The sequence below is a fragment of the Gallus gallus genome, chromosome 12 (assembly GCF_016699485.2).
Source record: "Gallus gallus isolate bGalGal1 chromosome 12, bGalGal1.mat.broiler.GRCg7b, whole genome shotgun sequence".
Lineage (NCBI taxonomy): Eukaryota > Metazoa > Chordata > Aves > Galliformes > Phasianidae > Gallus > Gallus gallus.
In genome coordinates, this window is record NC_052543.1 from 1505951 (window position 1) to 1528906 (window position 22956).

At 64.4% G+C, this 22956-nt stretch overlaps 5 protein-coding genes across 10 annotated transcripts; all 5 read right to left on the reverse strand.

Annotated features, from left to right (window-relative positions):
- Window positions 1–1996: 1996 nt before the first annotated feature.
- Window positions 1997–5496, reverse strand: LOC121106615 (proline-rich protein 36-like). The gene is made up of 4 exons (XM_040646457.2): window positions 4664–5496; window positions 3337–4454; window positions 2656–2817; window positions 1997–2323 (listed from the first exon to the last, which is right to left on the reverse strand). The coding sequence occupies exons 1-2, from the start codon at window positions 4940–4942 to the stop codon at window positions 3831–3833; spliced, it is 903 nt and encodes a 300-aa protein (XP_040502391.1). The 5' UTR covers window positions 4943–5496; the 3' UTR covers window positions 1997–2323; window positions 2656–2817; window positions 3337–3830.
- A 228-nt stretch (window positions 5497–5724) lies between these two features.
- HYAL1 (hyaluronoglucosaminidase 1) lies at window positions 5725–8076 on the reverse strand. Of its 2 annotated transcripts, none has more exons than XM_015292794.4 (4): window positions 8037–8076; window positions 6519–7554; window positions 6258–6347; window positions 5725–6170 (listed from the first exon to the last, which is right to left on the reverse strand). In XM_015292794.4, exons 2-4 carry the CDS (start codon window positions 7416–7418, stop codon window positions 5850–5852), a joined length of 1311 nt encoding a protein of 436 aa, XP_015148280.2. In that variant the 5' UTR covers window positions 7419–7554; window positions 8037–8076; the 3' UTR covers window positions 5725–5849. The 2 variants fall into 2 exon arrangements, with proteins under 2 accessions (XP_015148280.2, XP_015148279.2); XM_015292793.4 differs by having other exon boundaries at window positions 6519–7627.
- A 255-nt stretch (window positions 8077–8331) lies between these two features.
- Window positions 8332–10921, reverse strand: HYAL2 (hyaluronidase 2). The gene is made up of 3 exons (XM_414258.8): window positions 9765–10921; window positions 9194–9283; window positions 8332–9063 (listed from the first exon to the last, which is right to left on the reverse strand). The coding sequence occupies exons 1-3, from the start codon at window positions 10710–10712 to the stop codon at window positions 8665–8667; spliced, it is 1437 nt and encodes a 478-aa protein (XP_414258.3). The 5' UTR covers window positions 10713–10921; the 3' UTR covers window positions 8332–8664.
- Window positions 10922–15487: 4566 nt separating this feature from the next.
- Window positions 15488–17959, reverse strand: TUSC2 (tumor suppressor candidate 2). 2 transcript variants are annotated; one of them, XM_015292799.4, is made up of 3 exons: window positions 17531–17959; window positions 17175–17295; window positions 15488–15782 (listed from the first exon to the last, which is right to left on the reverse strand). In XM_015292799.4, the coding sequence occupies exons 1-3, from the start codon at window positions 17680–17682 to the stop codon at window positions 15717–15719; spliced, it is 339 nt and encodes a 112-aa protein (XP_015148285.1). In that variant the 5' UTR covers window positions 17683–17959; the 3' UTR covers window positions 15488–15716. The 2 variants fall into 2 exon arrangements, with proteins under 2 accessions (XP_015148285.1, XP_015148284.1); XM_015292798.4 differs by lacking the exon at window positions 15488–15782 and adding an exon at window positions 15789–17077.
- Window positions 17960–18002: 43 nt separating this feature from the next.
- On the reverse strand, window positions 18003–22155 carry RASSF1 (Ras association domain family member 1). Of its 4 annotated transcripts, none has more exons than XM_015292790.4 (6): window positions 21888–22155; window positions 20763–20884; window positions 19200–19304; window positions 18840–19125; window positions 18335–18450; window positions 18003–18253 (listed from the first exon to the last, which is right to left on the reverse strand). In XM_015292790.4, exons 1-6 carry the CDS (start codon window positions 22135–22137, stop codon window positions 18107–18109), a joined length of 1026 nt encoding a protein of 341 aa, XP_015148276.1. In that variant the 5' UTR covers window positions 22138–22155; the 3' UTR covers window positions 18003–18106. The 4 variants fall into 4 exon arrangements, with proteins under 4 accessions (XP_015148276.1, XP_040502388.1, XP_040502389.1 ...); XM_040646454.2 differs by lacking the exon at window positions 21888–22155 and adding an exon at window positions 21065–21816; XM_040646455.2 differs by lacking the exon at window positions 21888–22155 and adding an exon at window positions 21072–21196.
- Window positions 22156–22956: the final 801 nt, after the last annotated feature.

The following is a 22956-nucleotide window of genomic DNA, read 5'->3' on the forward strand; positions in this document are numbered from 1 at the left end:
AAGCCAACAAAAACTCTGCTGCCCTGGGTAGCACCTCAAGCTGCTAGCACAGCCAAGCATGGTTGGAGGAAGTTTTTGTGCCTTTTTATGCTCCTGCTCTTGAGATGCCCCTGTTCAGGTCCTCTGCGCTTGTGTGGTTCAGCAGGTGGTGCTTGCTTGGTGGCCCTTATTTCTTGCAGCCATCCCGCTCTGAGCGCTGCAGATTTACCCAGCCAACCTGAGCACAGCAAAGAGGAGGTGGATGACGGCAGGTAAGTGTGCTCCACCCAAGAGATAGCTGCAGGCAGCCATGTGATACACACCAACGCCCAGGGCCACGCTTGGCTGGCTGCAGGCACTCCTGCCTTGGCCCTGCTGCAGTGTGGGCTTGCTCCGGTGCTGGGATGGCTTTGCAGAGTGCTGCACGTTTACAAGGTGTAGCACACTTTACTGACCTAAAAAAAGCCCCAGCGCCCCCAGGTCAATGCTTCTATGTTGCCCGAGCATGATGTCTTGTGTCTGCTCCTCAGAAGTTGATGACACAACATACAATGACCTGGGTGCTTTAGATACCAAGTATTGAGAAGCCAAACATGAATGGCAAGGAGCTCTCACACCTTGCAGGCATAAAGAGGACTTGGAAATCACAGCTGTTTTCTTCCTGTGGCAAAAGGTATTTAATGCGTAGCAAATATCAGATTGTTGGTAATCTGGGAGGAGCACATTTAAGCATTTGTAGCATTGAATCACCTTCTGCGTACAGAAAAAAATAGCGAGATAACATTGTTTCCAACATTTACACCCAACTTTTTTCAAGCAGTCCCTCTAAGAATTAGATTATGCAGTTCGTTCTGGGCCAAAGTCCAGATATGACTAAGTTTGGCAGAGGCAGCCAGCTGGCTAAGAGCTTGGCTGTAAGTTGGTACATGTTTCTGAAGACTCTGACTGGGGAACCTAAGAGTCCAACTGCGTCTCCATCAGTGCCTCATCCCATTCCCATGAGATGTAAAAGGAAGGGAACAGATCGAATACAAACACTCTCTGCAGGACTGAAATGATGCTCTTCATTGGAGCCCATGCAAGGAGAGGGGGTACTCACAGCCCCAAAAGATTTCAGCCAGGATGCTGATGTTACTGCTTTCTGAAAGATACTTGTGCACGGTGCCAGCATCTTGTAGGGGCATGTTTGGGAATTTATCTGTGTCTGTGGAGTTTTCTTGCCAAAAATGATGTGTGTTACGCATAGATGACCTTACATCTCCACACTTGAAAGGCTTATAAACAGACATTTCTGACCTGATTAAAAATGTTCCAGTGAAAGTTTTCAAGTGGACTTCAGACTCATTACTTAGAAAATACAGAAATGCAACTCGTTAGGAGGGGTTTGTAATGACAGGGATGACATAAGAGAGCCACAGCGACCGTAGAGCAGATGTCTGCAGAGGACACGCCAGGCTGGAGATGTTGCTTCTACAGTGCATCACCGCAATGAAACACCATGAGCTGATGTCCACCCGTGCCAAGGGGAGATTACAAGGGTAAAGTATCTGCTCAGCTGCGTCCCTTCCTTATTTACTTTGCAGTAACAAATCCCATCCTGCCTTGCCTTTCTGGAAGTTTGAATTTGTTCTCCTCCTAAAATTCAAACCCAGATTTATTCTCCCCTCACACCTTCAGCCCCAGCGCCTGAGGCTCTGTGCAGCGCCCGCAGGGAGGCCTCGGGGTGGTGAACGTGGGGTCAGGGGTGCGTGGGCAGTGCTCTTGCTCCTTTGGGCAGTGCTCTCCGCACTCCGACCTTTCCCTCAGAGGCTGGCATTAAGAACGTGCTCAGTGCGTGCTGCATGCAGGCGTTATCCTGCCTTCTGCTCCCTGTGGCTAAGAATCTAGAGCTTGCTTGGTATAAAAAACTGCTAACCCGATGTTAGAACAGCTGCTGCTGCTTCCTCTGTGAGAGGAACTATAAAATCATTTTAGGATTCCACCACGAAACAAACAAAACCACCACCGCCACAGAAGATCAGAGGAAAAGATTTATTGTTCTGTCATTTATTTCTAGGCATATCGGGCTACGAACAAACACAGTTTTGGACACAGTGTAAGGATATGAAAACAATGGCATACAATTTATTTACAGAGCTTTCTTACAACTGCACTACTAAGACATTTTAGAGCTAACTGGGTCCCTATGCTCCCTATCTACTCTATCTCTTGCTGGACGAGTCTCTCTCTGGGCACATCACACCAGACGGGCGCTGTCAGCTGGCGCTCTCCTCTTCAGTCCAGTTCTTCCTCGGCTGTTTTGGACATCAACTCTGTCAAAGCTCGGCTTACAGGAGAAGAGTAACTGAAATGCAAAGGAGAAAAGGCAGTCGCCCTCGTGTCAAAACAAAAAATCAGAAGGATAAGAGAAGAAAGACTTTGAATTGCAAAAACAAAGAAACCTGTATAGAAAAACATCTGTGATTTGGTTTCAACCTCCAATTCAGGGCAAAGCATTCAGAGACTGTCAGAGCCCCGCCGGTGTTTCCACCCGAGATGTGCCCTCAGTGATGAAGATGCAGAACGTCTCTGGCCATCCTCACCTCCTCCGCTGCCCCAGGCTCACCTCATGGGAACGCCCCTCCCAGCCAGGAGGAGGTGCTGGGAGCTGGGCCATGCGCACACACACAGCCATACCTAGCTCTGAGCAGAAGGTGCGTCCTCTTCCCTGTGATGCTCTGCTGGCAGGACGGGTGTTCCCAGAGCTGCTGTTCTTCTGCCGGCGCTGAAGCAGCATCAGGCGTTGGTCCTCATCACATGCTGGAGGGGAGAGTGGTGTCCCAGGTCTCCGTGGCTCATCTGCAGCAGAGACCAAAGAAATTCCTGTTATCAACTTTCAGTATCGCTATCAACTCTGTCTATCAGCTATCTCACAATGTCTCTGTCCCCTATTTCCCAATCAAATATCCCAGTATGATATAACTATCTATCTCACTAGCAACTCTTTTGCTTTCCACTAAGTATCTTCGATCTACACACCATCTATCAATTACCTGTCTTGCTATGCACTGTCTTTCCACTATCTCACTACCAACTATTTTTCTTGCTATCAACTGTCTTGCTATACACTAGGTTTCTTACTATCCACCAACTCTCTCCCTGTCAATTCTTTTGCTGTCCACTATCAACCCAAGAACTGTCTCACTATCCAACGCTTTCAGCCCCCCACAGCCCCAGGGCTGCCCTCCCCCTGCCCCTCGCACAGCCCGCACTGGGCTGCCAGCCCATCACCTGCAGCTGCCCTGGTGGGGCCGCAGCTGCAAGCGGGGCAGTGCGGGGCTGCTGGGGCTGCCAGGGAGGCGGCTGCAGCACGAGTACCTTCCTGTGAGCAGAAGGCGCGTCTTCTTCTCCGTGATGCTCTGCTGGCAGGACGGGTCTCTGCAGAGCTGCTGTTCTTCTGCCAGCGCTGGGGCAGCATCAGGTGTTGCTCTTCACCCCATGCTGGCGGGGAGAGAGGTGTCCCAGGACGCAATGGCTCATCTGAAACAGAGATTAAGTTCTTTTTAGCAACTTCTTATATCACAGGCTATAAATTAACTATCTCCCAGTCACCCATCTTTCTATCCTGCATCCCCCTATCAGCTATCTGGCTATGATCTAACTACATTGCTACTAACTCTTGCTTGCTGCTAACTACCTTGCTATTCACAAACCACCTCTCTACCAATAACCCATCTTGCTCTCTGCTATCTGTTTACTACCTGTATACCACCATCAGCTGTCTATCTCACTATCTACGTCACTATCAACTAATCTACGTCGCTATCAACTAATCTACATCGCTATCAACTATCATCATACCCTCTAACTATCTATACAACAACTATCTCTATATCCTCTTCTTCATCATCTACATCTACCGGCCCCTGATCCCTCCCGGGGCTGCTCTCCTCCCGTCCCTCACACTGCCCGCTCTGGGCTGCCAGCCCGTGATCTCCCTGCTGGTAGGTGAGGCTGCTGGGGGCTACTGGGGGCTGAGATGGAAGCCGGGGGCTGCAGCACGGCCAGAGGAGGGGCTGCCGCCAAGGAAGCCAGGGGCTGCAGCACGGCCAGAGGGGCTGCAGCCACCACCGGCCCCAGCAGCACGGGCACTGCCAGCCAGGGGTGGCAAGGGCAGGCAGGGCGGCCCAGGGAGCCCGCAGCGGCGGTGGGCACGGCGCGAGGTTGGGCGCCGTGAGAGGCCGCAGGTGGCACGGTGAGAACACCGTGCGGACGGGCGCGATGCGGGCGGTGGGTGGCGGCAGCGGGCAGGGCGCCAGGAGCCGCCACGTGTCGCCGCGTGCTGCTGCAGCGGGGGCCGGCAGGGCGGCAGCGGCCGCTCGTGGCGGCGGACGGGCGGCGTCGGCCGGGGCTCTCCTCTTCGGCCCGGCTCTTCCTCGGCCGCGGAGGCGCGGGCGGGCATCGCCGCTGGAGTCGGCGGGACGGCGGAGGAGGAGCTGCAAGAAACGCGGAGAGCGGAGTCGGTCGGCACCGGGTCGAGGGGGAGAACGAGGAGGAGAAGCGGGACCGCGCGTCGCGTCGCGTCGCGTCGCGTCGCGGCACGGAGAGCCCTCGGCTCCTCCGCTGCCCGGGCTCCTCTCCCGGCTCGCCCCTCGCCGCCAGGAGAACCTTCCGGGCGCCGGGCCGCGTACAGACACGGCCGTACCTCGCCGTGCGCGGAAGGCGCGTCCTCTCCTCGCCGGGCGCTCTCCGCCCTCCTGCGGCGTTTGCCGGGCACGCCGAAGGCCGAGCGGTCGTCGGCTCCGCGCCGGCTCTCCCCGCGCCGAAGGCGACCGCCCGTCTGCGTGCCGCGGCCCTCGGCGAAGGGCGAAGCGGCCCCCGAGGCCTCGGACGGCCCCTCCGCTTCCCGGGCGGGCGGCGTTCGTGCCGCGGACGGCTCCTTCGCCGGGCCTCGGCTCCGCGTGTGCCGGCGGCGGGCTGGCATGGTGCGGAGCGGCCGGGTCGCGTCCTGCCGGCTGCCCGCGGCTCCCGACTGGCTCCGGGTTCCAACCGCCCCCGCCGCGAGGAGCGCAACGGCCGCTCAGCCCCACGCGCCGTGGTGGCCGGGTGGGCGTTGGGGCAAAGCCAGGAGGGTCCCGGAAGGTCCCTGAGCGCCGCGTAGGCCTGGCACTGAGAGCACTGAGAGGCACGGAGCGACCCATTGGGTTTGCGGCCGGTGCGGGATGGAAAGGGCTGAAACCGCTCAGCGTGCAGAAGGGGCTCCGTGTCCGTAAAGGCCAGCAGGGCGGGGCAGAGAGGACGGAGCCAATCTCCCTCAGTGCTGCTCAGGAACAGGCGGCGGCAGTGGGTGCAGCCTGGAGCACAGCTGAGTTCCGTCTGAGCGTCAGCAAACACTTGGGCTGTGCTGAGACCCAGCGCTGGCACAAGTCGCCCTCAGAGGCTTGTGAGCTCTTTTCCTGGGAAACGTGGGCACAGGGCTGGGGCAGATGCTCTGAGTGGCACCAGATGACCTCCAGCAGTCCCTGCCAACCCTACCCCACAACACAAAGGGATGGCAGGGCACACCTATAAGCCATAGAGTGGGGAAAAGAGCACATCAAGACTTCTGTATGCCATCAGAGGGTACACTGTACACCCACAGCCTGACGCCTGATCCTGTGGCGCAGCTGGGTGGCACTGAAGGACATGGCTGTTGCACCCCTCCCGTTGCCATTCCCAACTCAGCAACCACCGGTAGAACCACAGTAAAAGAATGTAGCAACCCTATAGGATGCACAGTGGTTTTATTAGCAGCCTGGGCTTTTCTTCCCATGCTTCCCACTTGCAGGAAGGGCATCGTGACCCTCCCCATCTCATCAGGTGTCCAGCACAGCACGGAAGGCAGCCATTGCTCACTTATTAGAGGAGCCGTGGCTGTCACAGTGCTCTCCCCGCCAGCCGCTGTAGCACTGACAGGTGAAGCCCTCAGCCAGCTGGGACATGTCACTGTCGGCGTTCAGGATCCACACCACGGGCTGGGGTTTTTTGGCTTTCAGGTTGATGGCAAAGCGGTTGGGGTCAAGCTGTAGGAAGGCCACCTTGCCCTCCTTGCGCACGCAGCGGCCATTCCCTGAGCACAGGCTCTGGCTGCACAGCTGGGCACTGGTTGTCACGTTGACAATGTAGTGGCCCAGGGCCCCATCAAGGTAGTCTCTCAGCTTCAGGCACTTCTCCTGCAAGGGGAGGTGGTGTCACAGTCCCATCAGGGCAGAGGGGGTCCTGCATTGGTGATGGGGTCTCACAGCCCCTGCCCAACTCACCTTGGAGGCAGTGTCAGCAGACCTCCCCCAGATGATGATGCCGGCGGCTCCCTGAGCCGCACTCTCCCCAATAGTGTTCACCAGGTCCTCCTGTGCCCGAGGGGAGACAAGAGGTCATCTGGGCACGGTGCCACCCCACATACCACCACAACACTGCAGCAGAGCCAAAAACCACCGGTGCGACCCATTGGTCACTTTCCCTGGCACAGCACCAGGAGCATCAGGACGCCCAGCAGCCCCCCCCATCCCCACTAGCCTCACCTCAGAGAGGAAGTCAGAGGTGTTGGCATAGATGATCTCAGTGTAGGGCAGGACAGGGACGGCATTGCTGAGGATGCCCTTCTGGACAGCAAAGGCCTCGGCCACGCGGTACCGGACATAGCGCAGCACCTTGTCGGTGCCCTGGAGCTGCTGCGGCAGGTAGATGCTGGGGTACAGTGCCCGGCTGCAATTCCAGAGCCAACCCAGCTCCTGGTTGCGTTGCTGCTCCACCACCGGGCAGCTACCGTTGTAGAGCGGGTCGCTGAAGTTGTTGTTGTAGCAGTCGGGGAAGCCGTAGAAGCCCCAGTAGCCGGCAGGCCGCATGGCCTCGCCCAGCCGCAGCGTCTGCTCCATGAAAGCGCGGGCAGCTTTCTGGAACTGCTGCTGGGCCACCTCCTCCACGTGGCTGTGAGGCCACAGCGGGTGCTGCCGCCGCACCAGCTCCTCCGACTTCTCCCGGTAGATGTCCATGGAGCTCCAGTCGCGGGCCCACAACGGGCGCCACTGCTCCCAGTCAACAATAGCCAGCCCGTCATACCTGGTGCTGGGCAGCGCGGCCCCGATGTCCCGCCTGGCCCGCTGCAGGTGGGCCACCAGGCTGGCGTTCTGCGGCAGCCCCCCGTCCACCGGCTGCCCCTGTGCCGTGTAGTAGGGGAAGAGCCCCAGGTGTGAGCTGTAGAACAGCGCGATGTCCTGCCCTATGAAGGCCTCCTCCGTGTTGGCCACGACATCAAAGACCCCCAGGGGCAGGGTGACGTTGTACTGCTGGGCGCAGGGCTCGCTGGGGATGTTCCAGACAGTGACGAAGGGGCGGTTGACCAGAACAGGGCCAGGTCCGGCAGCACGGACTGGGGCAGGCAGGAGCAGCAGGAGAGCCCAGCAAAGCCACCCGGGTGCCATGGTGCTGCGGGGGGACCGGACCCGCTCAGGGACGACACAGCGTTGTGCGGACGATCGCAGCGCTTTTATCCTCAGCTGGAGTCGGGGAGGGCTTCCAGCCCCGCTGGTGACAGCCACGTGAGGCCACCTCGCCTCCCTGCAGGAGGTCCCCAGAGTTATCAGCGGGCAGTCTGGCACCACAGCCAGTGACGGGTGGATGGGGAGCAGAGCTGGAAAGATAAACAGACGGGGGGGAGGGAAGAAGGAGGGAGGAAAGGGGAGCGGTGGGAAAGGTCACCGCGAAGGGGATGCTGCTAAGGGGACGGGCGGCATCTGCAGCACCGCTGGGGGGAACACACGGCACCGGGAGCTGGGGAGCACGGCCAGAGACACGCAGGGCGCGGAACTGCAGCCCGCGGGGACTCCCGTGGGGAGAGCGGCCGCGCGACGACCCCATCTGCGGACAGCGAGCTGCAGGAAGAGGGCGGGGACGCGGGACGGAGCCCCGGGTGGGCGCTGGCCGGGCGGCCGCTCCCCCCACCCTCGCTGAGCGACGGACGACGCCGTGCCGACGCGGCCCCCCCGCCCCCGCCCCAGCCCGCCGTGCCCCCATCCGCCGCCCCGCGCAGCCCCACTCACCGGTCACGCTGCGAGGGGCGGGGCCGACATGCCCGGGGGCGGGGCTAAGGCGGGGGGAGGTCTGCGGGCGGGCGCTGCGGGGGCGTGGCCAAAGACGGTCCGAGGGCGGAGCCCCGCCGGGGGGCGGGGCTACGGGCGGGGCCACGGCGCCTCCACGTGGGTGGCCCCGGCGTGGCTGAGCCCGCGGCAGCCACAGCCCTACAGCCGCCGGAGATCGGGGGAACAGCGGGGGTGGTGGGATGGAGGACCCGTCCCGCGCCTCCGCAACCCCCGCCCCAAGCACGTCACGCCCCTCTCTCGCTCCTCCGGTTTTAATTGAGGTAAAGCACTTTGGTGTCGGGCAGCACACGGGGGCTCAGCACCACACAGCACCCACCTCCCTGCCCCCATACCCCTCTTGCCCCATTCCCTCTCCTTACAACAGGAGAGGTTCCCTTCCCCTCCCCCCCCCAAAAAAACCCTGCCCTCTGTCCCCAGCCCTTTAGCACAGAGGGCAGGAGAGGGCAACCCCACCTCCCCGAGGCATCCCAACAGCGAGCTGCCAGCAGGCGATTTAGGGCTGTCTCCAACAGGTCTGCTACACCACTACAAAAAAGGGTGCAAGGCTCCCCTGCTCAGTCTGGCCTGGCTAGCACCACATCCAGAACACCAGCAGCACCCCCAGACCCATCGGTGCCAGGGGGCCAGGGGCACTCCCATGAGGTCCAGCTGACTGCTGGCAGGAGTTGCCCTGCCAGCCCTGGTAACAGTGACAGCGGAAGTGGGTCTGTAGGAAGTGCACGTCAGTATGAGACAGGTGGCCCTTAGCCCAGATGAGAGGACGCTGGGGCTGCTCCTCATCCCGGCGCTGCAGCTGGAAGGTGGCAGGGTTGAGGTGCAGGAAGACATTGGCGGTGCTGTTCCTGCGCTTGCAGCGGCCCTGTCCGTGGCACAGCGTTATGCTGCAGTGCTGCGCTGCCGTCGTCACATTGACAATGTAGCGGCCCAGGTCTCCTTCCATATAATCCTTGATTGTCTGGCATGACTCCTAGGGGGAAAAAAAAAATACCAACAGGGGTGTCAAGGGCACGCTGGTGTGTCCCAGGGAGGGAAACGCCCCACGTGCAGAGACCACCCCAGCCTCACGCTGCAGGTGCCTGGGCAGAACTCAGACCTACCCGGTTTTTGGTGTACTCCACGTCACCCCAGAAAATGACCCCGGCTGCTCCCAGCGCCGCGCTCTCGCCGATGGTGGAGATGAGGTCCGGCTGTGTGGACAGAGCCCAGTTAGCGCCTGTGAGCCCCATGCAGCACAGCGTGTCCCAGAGACACGTGGAAGCAGGGGATGATCCCAGCCTCCCATGGACCAGCCTACTCCAACTCTCCAGGGCCAGGGCACCCAAGAGCCATGGGCTCTCACACCCCCCCCTGCCAGCTGCAAGGACCCCACATCTGGTGGCACTAGAGGGACTGGTGACAGCACCCACCAGCCCCTCTGCCAGGGAACGAGGCCCTCAGTGCCACTGGAAGGGGCCGGTCCTGCTGCCCAGCCGCAGACAGCAAAAACACAAGGTGACGGTGGCACTGCCACGGTGGCTGAAGCCGCCACACTCCAGGGAGCAGCACACAGCTGGCCCGGAACCTCTTCTCCACGGCTTGAGGCCACCCACGTGCAGGACAAGGACCTCCCAAGGACACCGCCGAGGCTCTGGACTCCTCACCAGGGGGCAGCCCCACCACCAGCCCTACCTGGCTGAGCACATCCATCTTGCGGCTGTAGGTGGGCCTCGTGTAGACGAAGACGGGCAGGCTGTAGCCCTCGTGGTGCTGCTGCGAGATGCGCATGGCCTCCATCACCCGCGCCCGGACAAACTTCCGGCTGTTGGGTGTGGAAGCCAGGAGCGGGTCGAGGTAGATGGAGGGGTAGAGCGCCATGCTCTCGTTCCACAGCCACGCCAGCTGGTCGTTGCGCGTCTTCTCCACGTCGGGGCACTGCCCCGTGTAGCTCTCCTTGTTCTTGCTGTAGTCGTGGTTGTAGCAGTCGGGGAAGAGGTAATACCCCCAGAGTTGCTTGGGCCGGAAGCTCTTGGCGTAGCGCAGCGTTGTCACCATGAAGTGCCGCGCAGCCGACTCGAACTCGAAGACCGCCTGCTTGTTCACCTTCTCCGGGGACCAGAACGGCTGCCGCTGCTCCACCAGCTCCCGGGACACCTCCTGGTACACGTCCTTGGGCTTCCAGTTGCGCATCCAGATGGGCCGCCACTCCTCCCAGTCGATGACCGCCAGCCCCTCCGAGGTGGCCGAGCGGATGTACTTGCCGATGTTCTCCTGCAGCCGGGCCAGGTGCTCAGCCAGGCTGCTCTTCTGCGGCACGCCGCCGTTGACGGGCTTCCCCTGCTTGTTGTAGTAGGGGTAGAGCCCCAGGCGCTCCTTGTAGAAGATGGTGAGGTTCTGGTCCACGAAGCCCTCGTTGGGTGACGCCTGCAGGTCGAAGACGCTGAAGTCCAGGGCCACCTGGAAGCGGGGCTTGCAGTCCTGCGTGGGCGCGTTCCAGGCCACCAGGAAGGGCCGTCGGGTCAGCAGCGGCGCCGCCGACGGTTTTTCGGGGGACTGCCGGGCCAGGACCGCCAGGACGGCCGGCACCAGCCAGGGCAGCGCCGGCACCAGCGCCAGCACCGCCGCGCAGCCCCCGCGCATCCTGCGCGCACCGGGCGGCCCCGCGCCGCGCCGCGCCGCAACGCTCCCCTCCCTCGACGCCTTTGTCCGGGGCCGGGCCGGGCGCCGCCGCCACACAAAGCCCCCGGGACGCGGCCGGGGCGGGGCGGCCACGTGCGGCCCTGCCGCTGGGCTGCGCCCCCTCTCAGCCCCACCGCCCTCCGCTCGCGTCCCGCCGCAGCTCCACCAGCGCTGCCTCCCCCCCGCCGCCCCCTTTTAAAGCGGCCCGGCGCGCACCACGCCCGCCGCCGCGGGGGAGCGGCCTCCCGCCCCGCTCCGGCCCCGCTCGGCCCGGGGCGCGGAGGCGGCGGCGCTCCGCCGGAGGGGTTCGGGGCGCGGGGCGGCGGCGGGCACCCGTTACGTCCCGCGGCGCGGCCGGACCGGGCGGGGACGGTTTCCCCTCCGCCCGCGTCGCGTTTGGTACGGCCCGTCCGGCCCCGAGCCCGGCGCGGCGGTGGGCGGAGCCCGGGCACGGGGGCGGGGCCTCCGGTAGGGGGCGCCGCGGGGCGGGGGGGCAGCCGGCCGGGGATCCCCGCGGGGTGTCCCCGGGACAGGGATGTCCTCAGGGCAGGGGTGGCGCCGCGGCCGGTGTGGCACTGCGGTGGTGTCCCCGAGGTGCCGCTGTCCCCACGACGGCGTCCCGAGGGCAGCGGGTGTCCCCAGAGTGGCGGTGGTGGTGTCCCCAGCGCGGTGTCCCCGGTGCCGTGGTGTCCCCGAGGCACGCAGGGGTCACGGGGAGCCAGGACGTCCTGCGTGCAGACTGTACTGCTGGCTCAGCCGCTGTTTTCCTGCCTGGGGGACGCGGGAGGAGGCTGTGGATGCATCCCTGGGCGTGGGGACAGGCAGGGGGGCAGCGGCCTCACTGCCCACCCGTGCCTGGGTGTGAGGGTGGCGAGAGGGTGCGGGGGGCTGGGAAGGCGGCACCCATACGTCACCATCACTGTCAGTGGTATATGAAGTCAGCCTGAAGGCAGCAGCTGGGGAGAGGCAGGGCCACAGCGGCCCCGCTGCCTTCTGCTCCTGGGGCAACATGTTGGTGACAAACAGGCCTGCGTGGGGACACTCCCTACCCGTGTCCCCCGTGTTCCCTCAGACCGCCACAGCACGGAGCGAGGGGGGACAAACCGCCCCCAGTGCCTCCATGGCCCAACTACTGGGGACGGGCCAGCTGCATCCCGGGGCATCCCCGCTGGTGCCAGCTCCCCCCATCTGTCCCCGTGGCCACAGACACGGGAACACGCCGTGAGGATGGAAACGTCACCCAACAACGGGGTCCAAGTGGGAGCCACCCAACCCGGCCGGCGCGGGGAAGGAAGCAGAGCTGAATCTCCGGAAGCACTCCCCGGGAACAGGAACGCCATCGTGTCACCACACCGAATCCGTCCCCAGCCCCTCCACGCAGCCCTGCCCATCTTATCTCCTGCCGATGGCTTCAGGCCTCCGTCCTCCACCCCTGGGCTGAGATCCCAGTGTGGTCACAGTGCCGCAGGGGCAGAGGGCAGAGTGCTGCTGCCCTGCCAAGGAGCCTCTGCCAGGAGCCAAGAAATCGCAGTGCGGGCTGGTGCTGCCCTTCCCTCCCATGCCGCCTGCCTGGGGCCATAAACAGGCTCAAGAAATGCCTAAAATTTTCCATCCTCATGCGCAGGAGGCTGGGTGTCACCCGGGGTAGCCGCAGGGGTCAGGGCCGGGCGGGGGGCTGACACGGAGGGATGGGGCACAGCCACACGTCCCAGCAGGACGTGAAGCCGCTCTGCAGCTGAGCCAGCGCCGCCGCATTGTTCAGCTTCACCCAGCCATGACGCCAGCGCTGCCGCCGGGACACTGTGAGCCATCCCCATGGGGTTTGGTCCCCCTGGACCAACAGGCAGACCCAGCTGCATGGGGACCCCAGCATCCCCTAGAGCCACAGCAGTCATCGCTCTCCTTAAAGCCTTTGTCAGCTGCTCGTTTTGCAATCGGCTAGAGTGGAGGAAATGATGTGAACACGGTGGCAGGAAAACACTCGCAGGGCTGCAGGGCAGAGCAGGATGCAGGACTTCACTGAGATCATGCTCGCTCCGTCCGGTGAGGCCGGGGCAGCAGGCAGCAGCCCAGCACGGGGTCACGCCGGTGATGAGAAACGCACTGCGTTGGTGCGATTGATGAGGCACTGATTTGTCAGGCGAGTGATTAAGGAGCGGACGCGCAGATCCCGTCCCGGCAGCGCTCCAGTGCTGGGGCAGGAAGGTCTGAGTCAGCGCAGCCCAGGCGGGAGATGCGCTCTGGTTGAGAAAGAGGAATCCGATTCGCTCCTGTAGATCATAAATAGCGAAGCCCAGCTCTCAAGCTGTGGCATCAAAGATGTCACCGTTACCGTCCCACTCGGGCGCAGCACAGCAGCAGGAACCCTCCCTGCCGGCACTCATGCTCACCCGAGCAGCCCCCTGCAAGCACTGCTGCCCACGTCGGAAGAAATGAGCAGGTAAAGAGAGCTGAAGAGCTCAGATTCATCAAGTGCCACCACTAACAAGCCACCACCCACCGCTGGCCCCGCTGGCCCCAGGCACAGCGCTTCACTGGGGGCCGCTGGGAGGTGCTGCGCAGGCACTGCTGCTCAGTTCCACCATCGCTGCGGTGCCGGCCAGAGGCTGCCTTCACCTTCCAAAAAAGCTGAGATTCCTCGGAGCTCCAAAATGCCCCTCCTGGCACAGGCTCGGCCGCTCGCAGCCCCAACCTTCCGCAGGGAAGCAGCCCCCAGACCTGCAGGATCTACAAATAAGTTTATTGAAATTTAACAAAAGTAGACGGATGCACTGGGAGGCAGAGGGAGGACCATAAATAGTGTACGTTTCCCAACCCCGCGCTTCCTATGGGCACACCTAGCGCTGCGATTACGATCCAGCTACACATCCACACGGGAAAGCACGACGCTGCACAGAAGTTGTAAGGAAAGGAAAAGAAAAGAAAGGAAAGGAAAGGAAACTTCCTCGTTTCGCTTGCTCCAACGACACACTGGACACAGACACTATTTACACGTTCGTCACGTTTCTCCAGCTCCCTCCAGACGCCCAGGACCTGCCTGCCCCGCGCAGCAGGACGGGGCCAGGCCGGGAGAAGCAGCTCGGTGAGGCGCTCAGTGCTCGCTGCCTCGCTGGGAAAAGGGGTGGGAGAATTACACGGGCCGGGGGGGGAAGCGTGTGCGGTGCCCCGGGGGAAGGGTGGAAGGGGCAGGGCGGCCTCCGGGAGAGAACAAAAGCGGCCCCAGAGACGCCCGTTCTCAGGAGGCTGCGGTCCGAGCCCCCCTCGGAGCAGGTGGCATGAATAAGAAACACTTCAGCGGGGGATTGTTTGAAGACAGACTCTTCCAAGCAAGCGGGAGAACAAAAGATGTCGAGAGAAATGGCCAGCATCACAGTGTAGACCAGCTCCCCGCTGGAGCCCGGCCCGTCCGCCTCGCCCTCCGCGCCGGCCCCTGTCAATGGGAACAGCGGGTGGGGGACACGGAGGGAAGAGGCGGTGACAGGAAGACGGCAACAGCCACGCCGCCTTTATCTCCCAGAAGCCAGGAATGCGGCCCCGCGCCTGGGCGGCTCTCGGTGGGCACAGGGACGGATACATCCAACGCAGGCGCCGATAGGGCCGGCAGCCAAGAGCTGGCAGCTTAAATCAAAAATCGAGGTAGCGAACGTCTGAAGTGCTTAGAAAGTAAATAAGTTCTGGGACAAAAAAAGGAGGGGATGCAAGCTGGCTACCGTGGGAGCAGGCTACAGGCTGGGCAAAATCTGCACCCAGTGCCCGGGGGTGGACACACGGGTCGTCCTCGAGCCCCTTCCCCATGCGCAGTGAGGCTGAGCAGGGGCCGCCAGTGCTGGCAGGTGGCAGCATGGATTGTGCTGTTCCCCAGCCCAGCAGCAGCCAGCTCGGCACCCAGGGCCCACGCACGGAGGTGAAGACCTCTGTGGCACAGCCGAGGCCGATCTGCGCCAACCCGCTCAAGTGGGAGAGAGGAAGAGAAGAGAGCAGGGCTTTCCCAGACGGGGCAGAAAGCCTCCCTTTAAAGTGCATCGCGTTTCTCCTCCTGCCGCCAGCTGGGGCACGGGGCGAGGGAGGAACCGTAGTTCACATCGCCAGGGAGATTTCCAAGCCAGGGCAGGCCTACTGACCGATTGTTTGAGAGGAAAGGGGAGGGAAGTGATGATTTCCTTCCTGCCTGGCCCTGCTGAGGCTGTTCCCATTGGGAGGTGCCGCGCTCTGCAGGAGCCAGACCGCTCCCACAGCACAAGTGTGCAGACAGGGCAGGCAGATGCTGCTGGGGAACCCAGGCGGCTCTGCACCGCAGAGATCTCAGGGTCTGCGGTGCAGGCAGCAGTGGGGCCGAGCTCCCCAGAACCAGCGTTAAGCAGGGAACACGCACGAGGAAGAGACAGGTGGCCGGGATAACGGCATCCTACCTCTGTCCCCATCCCAAGAGGAGCACAGCACTCAGCTGGATGCATTTCCACACCAGCTGCCGGTTATCTTCTGAGGACAGACCTGTTGGGGAGCGCTGCGTAGTGCCCATGCCAGACCGCACACTGCTGCAACACCAGCCACGTATCTGCTGGGCAGACGGTCACCTTGCCCTGGCTCTCCCTGGGCCGCATACCTGAGAAGCAGGGGATTTTGCCTGGCGAGAAGTGTAGGCTCGCTCTCCCTTTCACAGCTCACACAGCAGCTCATGTGCAGTTCCAGTTACCCATCCAAACGTCGGCTAGAGGCTACAAAAGGTATTTTAAGTCTTTTGACTCAAGCGAGGATGTTTTTATGTAGTTGTTGCACGAGGGCACCCATCTCCTCTGGGGAGCAGCAGCCAAGTACAGCCCAGCCAAGCCTGCTCCGTCCTGCCTGGCCTCTGGGCGAGGGAGAGCCACGGTCCACGTCTCAGCGTCCTCCTTCGCTGGGAACACAGGGCAGCCTCGCGTGGGGACACTCGGGTCCGTCTCGCCCACGGGCAGCAGCACCCAGCAGTCACACCTCGCAGATGATCACGGGGAAATCCACATGAATGCGAGGGTGCTCCAGCTTAACTATGCCCTGAAAGAAGAGGATGAGTGGTGGACAGGAGGGTGGCGCAGGGACAGAACAAGCACTCTCAGGCAAACAAAGCTCTGCGCGGCGCCATCCTGAGGGCAACATGCCCTCAAGGAAAAGGTCTGAGCGGCCGCCCTGGCAGCAAGGACATCAGAGAGGCAGCGCAGAAGCGCTCTGCCCTCTGCCCTTGGCCCTGGGGAGGCACAGGAGGCGCGGCTGCTGCCGCACACGACGGGTCTGGAGTGCAGCCGGGCGAGGAAGGAGGGAGCTGCTCTGCCAGGCACTGCCCGTGCGGCAGCTGATGCGTGACTGGCAGATATTGGCTGCCCCGGCTTTTCATTTGGCACCTTTCATTCACGGGATTTAAAAGAATGAAAAGAGCTCTCTGAGAAAATGCAGTGAGGGCAGCTGGCGCGTGAGAAAAGCAGCTTTCTGTCCAAGGGGACACTGCTGAATGCACGCTCCATCCATGCCAGCTACAGGCGCCTTTCCCATGCTCCGGGGCAAGCAATCTCCTGTCACAGCACTGCGAGGACACGCTTGTGAGACAGCAGTGTGAGCGGGGCTCTGTGCTCACCAGGGTGAGCAGTGCACGTTTGCTTGGCAGGTTTAGGAAAAAAAAAACAAAGAAAAGCCTGGGCCAGTGAAGGGACGTTCTGTGCTTCACTCCAGCTGGGCCATGCTGTCTAACCACAGGGGTTTGAACCCGCACAGAGGAGGGATGGGATGCAACTCCACATCCCTACCCTCCTCCGTGAGAGCAGCAGAGCCTGTCCTGCTGCACGGAGTGCACCAACAGCTCCCCCTGGGCTCAGGTTGGGGCCATGCCTTCCCTGCTTCGCAGACTTCTGCAGGTTGCCTCTGCTGACAGGCTCCATCTCCCTGCTCTCCACTTACACCCCCAGAAGCTCCCCTACACTGACTTATCCCTCTCCTGTACCTCAACCAGTGTTCCAACCCCTGCCTGGCTTCATCACATTCACTTGTTTTAAAAGGAGACCAAATCCCAAGCAACCCAATACGCAGAACCCATCGGTGGCAGCACCGCTGTCACTGCTGAGGGCATGCTCTCATTAGCACGTGACAGGCTCTGGCTGCTGCTCCCAGCAACTCTGTGACAACGTGACACTGCTGTGCCGGCACCCACACCAGAGGGAAGGTGCTCAGTGTCAGGATGTCATGGGCAGGCACTTCACAGCCTGCAGCACAAATCCAGAGGGTCCGTCTGCTCTGCCCGACAGCACCACGCAGCGGGCACTGCTCCTCTGTGGAAAGGGATGTAGCAGGGCGGCACAGCACTGCAAGATGGCACGAGTGTGAGCCGGTCTGAGGGCTGCGGCCGTGTGCAGGAGCTGCCAGCTGCCGTCCCAGTGCCCGCCCCTCTGCACACGCTACCTGAGGTATCAGGTTCTTGTGGATCCTCTTCAGCTTGGCACGCTTCCTCCCGTTCTTGGTGACGATTGTCTCCTCGTAGAACTCGTGGGCAAGATCCCCGTCCTCGTCGTAATACATGGAGCTGCGGGAAGGGGCGGCGGGGACGTGAGCGAGGAGGGCCGGCCGGGGCCCGGAGCAGCGCCCGCAGGCAGCGCTGCACGCACGGGGCCGCCGGGCCGCTCTCGGTGCCCCCAGCCGGGCCCGCTCCGGGCAGGGCGCGCCCGCCACCCCACCGCCAGGGCAGCCATCCCCATGGCAACCGCCCCGCGGCGCGTCCACCCCCTCTGTCGCCGCGGCAACGCCCCCCCCGCTCTCACCCGCGGCGCGTGAAGACGAAGGGGGTGGCGGCGCGCCCGCCCCGCGCCCGGGCCAGGGCCTGCTGCCCGCCGGGGCCCTCGGCTCCGCCGCCGCCCGCCGCCGAGGAGGCGAAAGGCCACAGCCCCCGGGACTTGGAGCCGCTGGCACCCATGGCGGCGGCGGGGACCGGGGGAAGGGGACGGGGGAAGGCGGGGGGCGGCCCGGCGATAGCGGCACAGCGCCCGCCCGGCCGCCTCCCTGGCTGCCTGCCTGCACCGCAGCCGCCGCCGCGCTACGACACTTCCGGCGCGCGCCGGAGGCGCCCCCCTCACGTGACGCGGAGAGGTGGCGCGCCCTCGTCACGTGACGACGGAGCGGGGCGCGCCCTCTCCCTCGCGGCGGGAAGCGGGAGGTCGCGGGTTCGAGTCCCGCCGCCGCCTCTCCGCCCGAGGCCCGGGCCGACCGCGCAGCGCAGACACGGGCACGCCTCGCCTCTTCTCGCAGCGTTTTATTGATCGGAGCGCGACGCCCCGCGCCGCCCCGCGCTCCCGGCGACGTGCCCCCGCCGGCGGGCGGCCGTGCCGGTGCGGTTGGCGTCAGCCCGGCGTGCGGGCGGCCAACGCGGCTTGCAGCTCCCGGCGGCAGCGGGCGTAGCGGTGGCGGACGCGGCGCAGCTGCTCGTCCTCCTCGCGTTGCAGGATGCGCAGGAAGTTGTGCAGCTCTGGCAGCGAGAAGGCGTCCCACTGCGGAGACACAGCGCCGCTACGTCGCACCGCCGCGCACGGCGTCGCGGCGCGGCCCCGCGCCTCCCCCGCCGCACTCACGTTCACCTCGCCGCTCTCGTTCTCCTTCAGGACGAAGCTCAGCGCCTTCTCGCTGGGCCCTGCCAACAGCCGCAGCCGCAGCGGCTGCTCGTCGTCCGCCAGCTTGCGCAGGTACACTGCGGGCACACGTGGCACCGGGATGGCACCGCCGCGGCTCGGGGACGCGGCTGCTGGAAGGGGCTGCCGCCCCGGGGACGCCGCCACGCTTGGGGGCATCATCGCTGCCACTGCGGGGCCGCTGCCCCCACAGCGTGCCGCCGCCATCGGGAACACCGCTGCTAGAGCGGTGCGCGACGGCCATTGGGACGCCGCCACTACGGGGACGTCGCCGCAACGGGGGACAGCGCTGCGGCCACACGGACCGCGACCGCAGGGGACGCGGTGGACGCTGCCACGGTGGGGACAGCACCGCCACAGGAGGGGCTGCTGAGAACTCCAGCACCGTGGGGGACACCGGCGCTACGGGGACGCTGCTGCTACGGGGATGCCGCCACCCCGGCTCTACCTTGCTCATCCTTCTCGGACCTCTCGAAGAGGGCGAACTTGCGGGGGTCGTCCACCACGGTGAACTTGCGGAGCAGCGCGCCGATCACCTCGCTGGCGCGGGTGTGGGAGAGCACGTGCAGGTGCTTGACGGTGCCGCGGGGCAGGTAGAAGGACGTGCGGCGCTTCACGCCCGCCGTGCGCTGCCCCGGCCGCCCCCCAGGGCCCCGCTTGGCGGCCGGCACAGAGACGGGGCGTGCCAGCTTCAGGTGCACCTTGATGAAGCCGGTGTAGGAGCCATCCTTGTTCTGCCGTGGGGAGACGGCGGGGCGGTGAGCGGGGCTGGGGCTGTGGTCCCCCCTGTCCCTGCCCATCCCCATACCAGGCTCATGAAGAGGTTGCTGTTGATCTGGCTGTTGTACTCCTTGATGCGTTGCTCCACCTGCGCCGGGTCCAGCTCCGCCGTCTCCCAGCTGCTGGGCTCATCCTGCGGGGCAGCGGCTGTGTTGAGCGCGGGCTGTGCAGGGTCCCACTGCCCGGTGCCAAGCCACCACCACGGCCTCGGCCTCGTCCCCAAAGCTGGGATGGGCACCCCAGGGCCGTGAAGGTGGGGTGACAGATGGCGATGCCGACCCACGCTCCTCCCAGCCGGGACAGCCCGGGGCTGGGTGTCCCCTCCCAGGGCCCCAGATCACAGCAGTGTCCCCGAGGCAGCCGCCAGCCCGGCACCGGGGCAGGCTGGGTGCCCCACGGGGATGCCGGAGGCTTCGGGGCAGCCTGCCCGGATCTGTTAATAACTATTTATGTGGGACCGCACAGCCACGTGTGTCCTCATGGTGCTGTGGGGCTGGGAGCAGCCGCGGCTGCGGGTGGGGGCTGCTGGTCCCGCCGGGGGATGGGGACAGCTCACTCCTAGCAAGGCATGCTCTCCCCCCACGCTTGCCCCAATAGCAAGCCACGCTCGCTCCCACGCGTGCCCCCATGCAAAAGTACCCCCGAACTCCTCCCACCCAAAAAACCACCCCGTGCCCCCCGCATGACGTCAGCCCCACGACGTCACGGCCGGCCCGGGACCGACCTGGCGGCGACGCGGGCGGCGGCCGAAGGAGGTGCGGGCGGTGTAGAAGAGCTCGGGCTCGGAGTCGGAGTCCTCCTGGCTGCAGTAGCCGCTGCTGGCCGCGCTGCCCCCCGAGCCCCCCGCGCCGCCCCAGCGCAGCGCCAGCGCCGCCGCAGCACCGCAGCCGCCGCCCCCCGCCCCGCCGCCGCCGCCGCCGCCACCGCCCCCCACCCCGGCCACGGCTGCGGCAGCCCCGGCCCGGGCACAGGGGCACGCCTGGCCCCGCGCCAGCGCGCCCGCTCCGGCTCGGTTCCGCACGGCCCCGCTGCGCTCCGAGCGCTTCGCCAGGCTCGGCTCGGCTCGGCTCAGCGCCGCTCCTCGGCTCAGGCCCCCGCTCGGTTCGGTCCCGCGTCCCGGTCCCGGTTTCGGTCTCGGCTCGGCCCGGTGCCTCGCGCAGTCCCCGCCCGGCTCCGCGCTCTCCCGCTGCCCGGCTCGGCTCAGCCCGGCCCCGCCCCGCCGTGGCCGTTGGCCTGACGCGGGCCGGGGGCGGTGCGGCCGCGTTTCCGGCGGTGATTTCACCCGGGCCGCGCACCCTGCAGTCCCGGGACTGCTGCGAGCGCGGCGCGACGTCGCGTGGCACGGCACGGCACGGCATAGCATAGCTTGGCACGGCACGGCATAGCATAGCTTAGCACGGCACGGCATAGCATAGCTTGGCACGGCACGGCACAGCACCACAAATCATAGCATGGCACAGCGTGCTGTAGCATGGCATAGCACGGCCCCTCTTGGCATGGCACGGTGCGCCTTGGCTTGGCACGGCCCAGCCTGGGCTGTCCCCCATCCCTCTATGTCCACCCCGCTCCCCCCATCCCCGTGGTCCCGTACCACATTCGTGTCCTTCTCCAGCTCCTGCTCGCTGCCATCGTCCTCGTCCCCGGTGCCTGGGGGGCCACTGCAGTCCAGCCGCACCAGGGCCCGGCAGCGGTAGTGGCAGGTGAAGCTGCAGTCTGGGGGCAGAGGGCACCATGGGCACAACGGCTCCACCAGGCCCCGCACACCACTCGTGCCACCTGCCCACACTGTACCAGGGCACCCAGCATGGCACCCAGCATGGCACCCAGGGCCCTACCGAGGTGCCCGTGTCCCCTGCCTGGCTTGCACAGTGGGGGTACCCAGCAATGGGATACCTGGTACCTGAGCAGATGCTTGGTACCGGGATACCAAGGGAGATGGTACTGGGATGCTCAGTACTGGGATGGTTGGTACTGGAATGTTTGGTACAAGGATGCCCAGGAGGAATGCTCGGTACCAGGTTCTAAGGACCAGGATGCTCAGTACCAGGATGCCCATGCCCTGAGTGGATGTTCCATACTGGGACTGCAGTGTCCATTTTGGGGTGCCCAGTGCTGAGAAGCCCAGTGCCAGGTGAGAGTACTCAGTACTGGGGAGCTCAGTGCCCGGGATGCCTGGTACCCAGTGGGGGTGCCCTGGGCAGAGATGCTCACTACTGGGATGCTCGGTGCTTGAAGGAATGTTTGGTACCCGGTGCCCACACCCTGGCTGCTACCAGGATGCTCGGTGGGGATGTCTGGTGCCAGGAGGCTCAGCACTGGGACACCCGATACCTGAGAGGATGCTCCATATCGGTATGCCCATGCTTTGTAGTTTTAACGTGGTACAGGGATGCCCCATGCTTGGAGTGGTGGGGTCTGATACCAGGATACCCGCTGCCTGGTGCCAGGGGAGGGATGCCCTATACTCGGTACTGGGATGCTCAGTGCCCAGGGGAAATGCTCAGTACCAGGATGCCCGGTGCCCAGGGAGATGCTTGGTAATGGGATGCCCGGTGCCCGGGGGATGCACGGCACCAGGATACCCGATTCCACAACAGTCAGTGCCTGGGGGCTGCACGGTACCGGGACACCCAGCGCCCAGGGAAGACACCCAATGCCCGGGGGGATGCTCGGCTCTGGGACGCCGTGCCCGGCAGCCGCGGGGAACGGTACTCACGGCGGCACTGGAGGCTCTTCCTGCCGCCTCCCCAGACGAAGTCCCCGCAGAGGTCGCACCAGGTGTGGAGCCCGCGGCGCCGGGGCTCGAAGCGATGCCCGGTGCTCGGTGCCGCCGCCGGCCTGGGCTCGGGCCGCGCTCCGGGGCCGTGCCGGCGGGCCGGGCTGATGCGCAGCGCGTTGGTTCGCTCCAGGCGGCCCCGGCCCGGCCGCGGCTCGGGCTGCAGCTCCCGCAGCTCGATCAGCTCCATGGCCCGGGGCGCTGCGCGGCGGCGGCGGGGCGGGGGCCGGACCGGGAGTGGCCGCCCCGCGGGGGAAACTGAGGCAGAGCCCCGGCGAGGGCCGATGGAGCGGCGGCGGCTCCGCTGGCTGCGCCCGGCGGGGCGGGCTGGAGGCGGGGACGGGGGGACGGGGGGGACGAGGGGGGGGCGCTGGCCGGCTCCGTTCCCCGCAGCCCGGGGCAGCCTCGCTCCTTGCCTCAGTTTCTCCGCCGGGGACTGCCCCGGAACGGCCGCGGTCAGCCCCGAGCTCCGAGCGGGGGCAGAGGGGCCCTCTCCTCCCCCCTCCGCCCCACGGAAACGAGCACCGCGGGGCCCGACCGGCTGCGAACGGCCCCATCCTCCTAGCCGGCTCCACCAGAAAACGCAAAGGCCCGGCTGCTGCGGCCACCGCCTCACAGAGCACGGGAGGAGGCAAAACCGAGCTCCCAGCCCCACAGGCACGGGGACTGCGGCATGGGGAGCCCGTCTGCCCCGAGCCCACAGCTCCACCGCCCCTGTACCTCCATCGGCATCCTCCCGGGTGCCCTGGGCCCACACAGCACCCTCAGTGCTGGAGTCCTTTCAGCTGAAAGCATAGGGGGACGCAGAAATAAAAAAGCATACCCAGGCAATTCCTTTTCCCCCCACAGAAGTGCTCACAGCCCCAGTCTGCTGGAGCTCAAGGGGCATTCGGATACTGCTCACAGACATTAATATTTGGGTGGTGTAGCGTGGGGCCAGGCGTTGGACTTGGTGATCCCAGCAGGTCCCCTCCAGCTGGGGGTATTCTATGATTCCTTTCTGCAGTCA

Coding starts and splice junctions, on each gene's coding strand:
- HYAL1 (XM_015292794.4), bottom strand. CDS start 7,418: ATGGCACCCGGGTGGCTTTGCTGGGCTCTCCTGCTGCTCCTGCCTGCC. Junction 6,348..6,518: donor CCTCTGACTTCCTCTCTGAG/GTGAGGCTAGTG, acceptor CCTCGGGCACAG/GAGGACCTGGTGAACACTAT. Junction 6,171..6,257: donor CTGCTGACACTGCCTCCAAG/GTGAGTTGGGCA, acceptor CTCCCCTTGCAG/GAGAAGTGCCTGAAGCTGAG.
- RASSF1 (XM_015292790.4), bottom strand. CDS start 22,137: ATGGAGCTGATCGAGCTGCGGGAGCTGCAGCCCGAGCCGCGGCCGGGC. Junction 19,305..20,762: donor TGGAGAAGGACACGAATGTG/GTACGGGACCAC, acceptor GCTGCCCCGCAG/GATGAGCCCAGCAGCTGGGA. Junction 18,451..18,839: donor GTCCGAGAAGGATGAGCAAG/GTAGAGCCGGGG, acceptor GTGTGCCCGCAG/TGTACCTGCGCAAGCTGGCG.
- TUSC2 (XM_015292798.4), bottom strand. CDS start 17,682: ATGGGTGCCAGCGGCTCCAAGTCCCGGGGGCTGTGGCCTTTCGCCTCC. Junction 17,296..17,530: donor TTCGTCTTCACGCGCCGCGG/GTGAGAGCGGGG, acceptor CCCTTCCCGCAG/CTCCATGTATTACGACGAGG. Junction 17,078..17,174: donor ACAAGAACCTGATACCTCAG/GTAGCGTGTGCA, acceptor GCCATCTTGCAG/TGCTGTGCCGCCCTGCTACA.
- LOC121106615 (XM_040646457.2), bottom strand. CDS start 4,942: ATGCCAGCCCGCCGCCGGCACACGCGGAGCCGAGGCCCGGCGAAGGAG. Junction 4,455..4,663: donor CGCCTTCCGCGCACGGCGAG/GTACGGCCGTGT, acceptor CGTTTCTTGCAG/CTCCTCCTCCGCCGTCCCGC.
- HYAL2 (XM_414258.8), bottom strand. CDS start 10,712: ATGCGCGGGGGCTGCGCGGCGGTGCTGGCGCTGGTGCCGGCGCTGCCC. Junction 9,284..9,764: donor AGATGGATGTGCTCAGCCAG/GTAGGGCTGGTG, acceptor CTGTCCACACAG/CCGGACCTCATCTCCACCAT. Junction 9,064..9,193: donor TGGAGTACACCAAAAACCGG/GTAGGTCTGAGT, acceptor TTTTCCCCCTAG/GAGTCATGCCAGACAATCAA.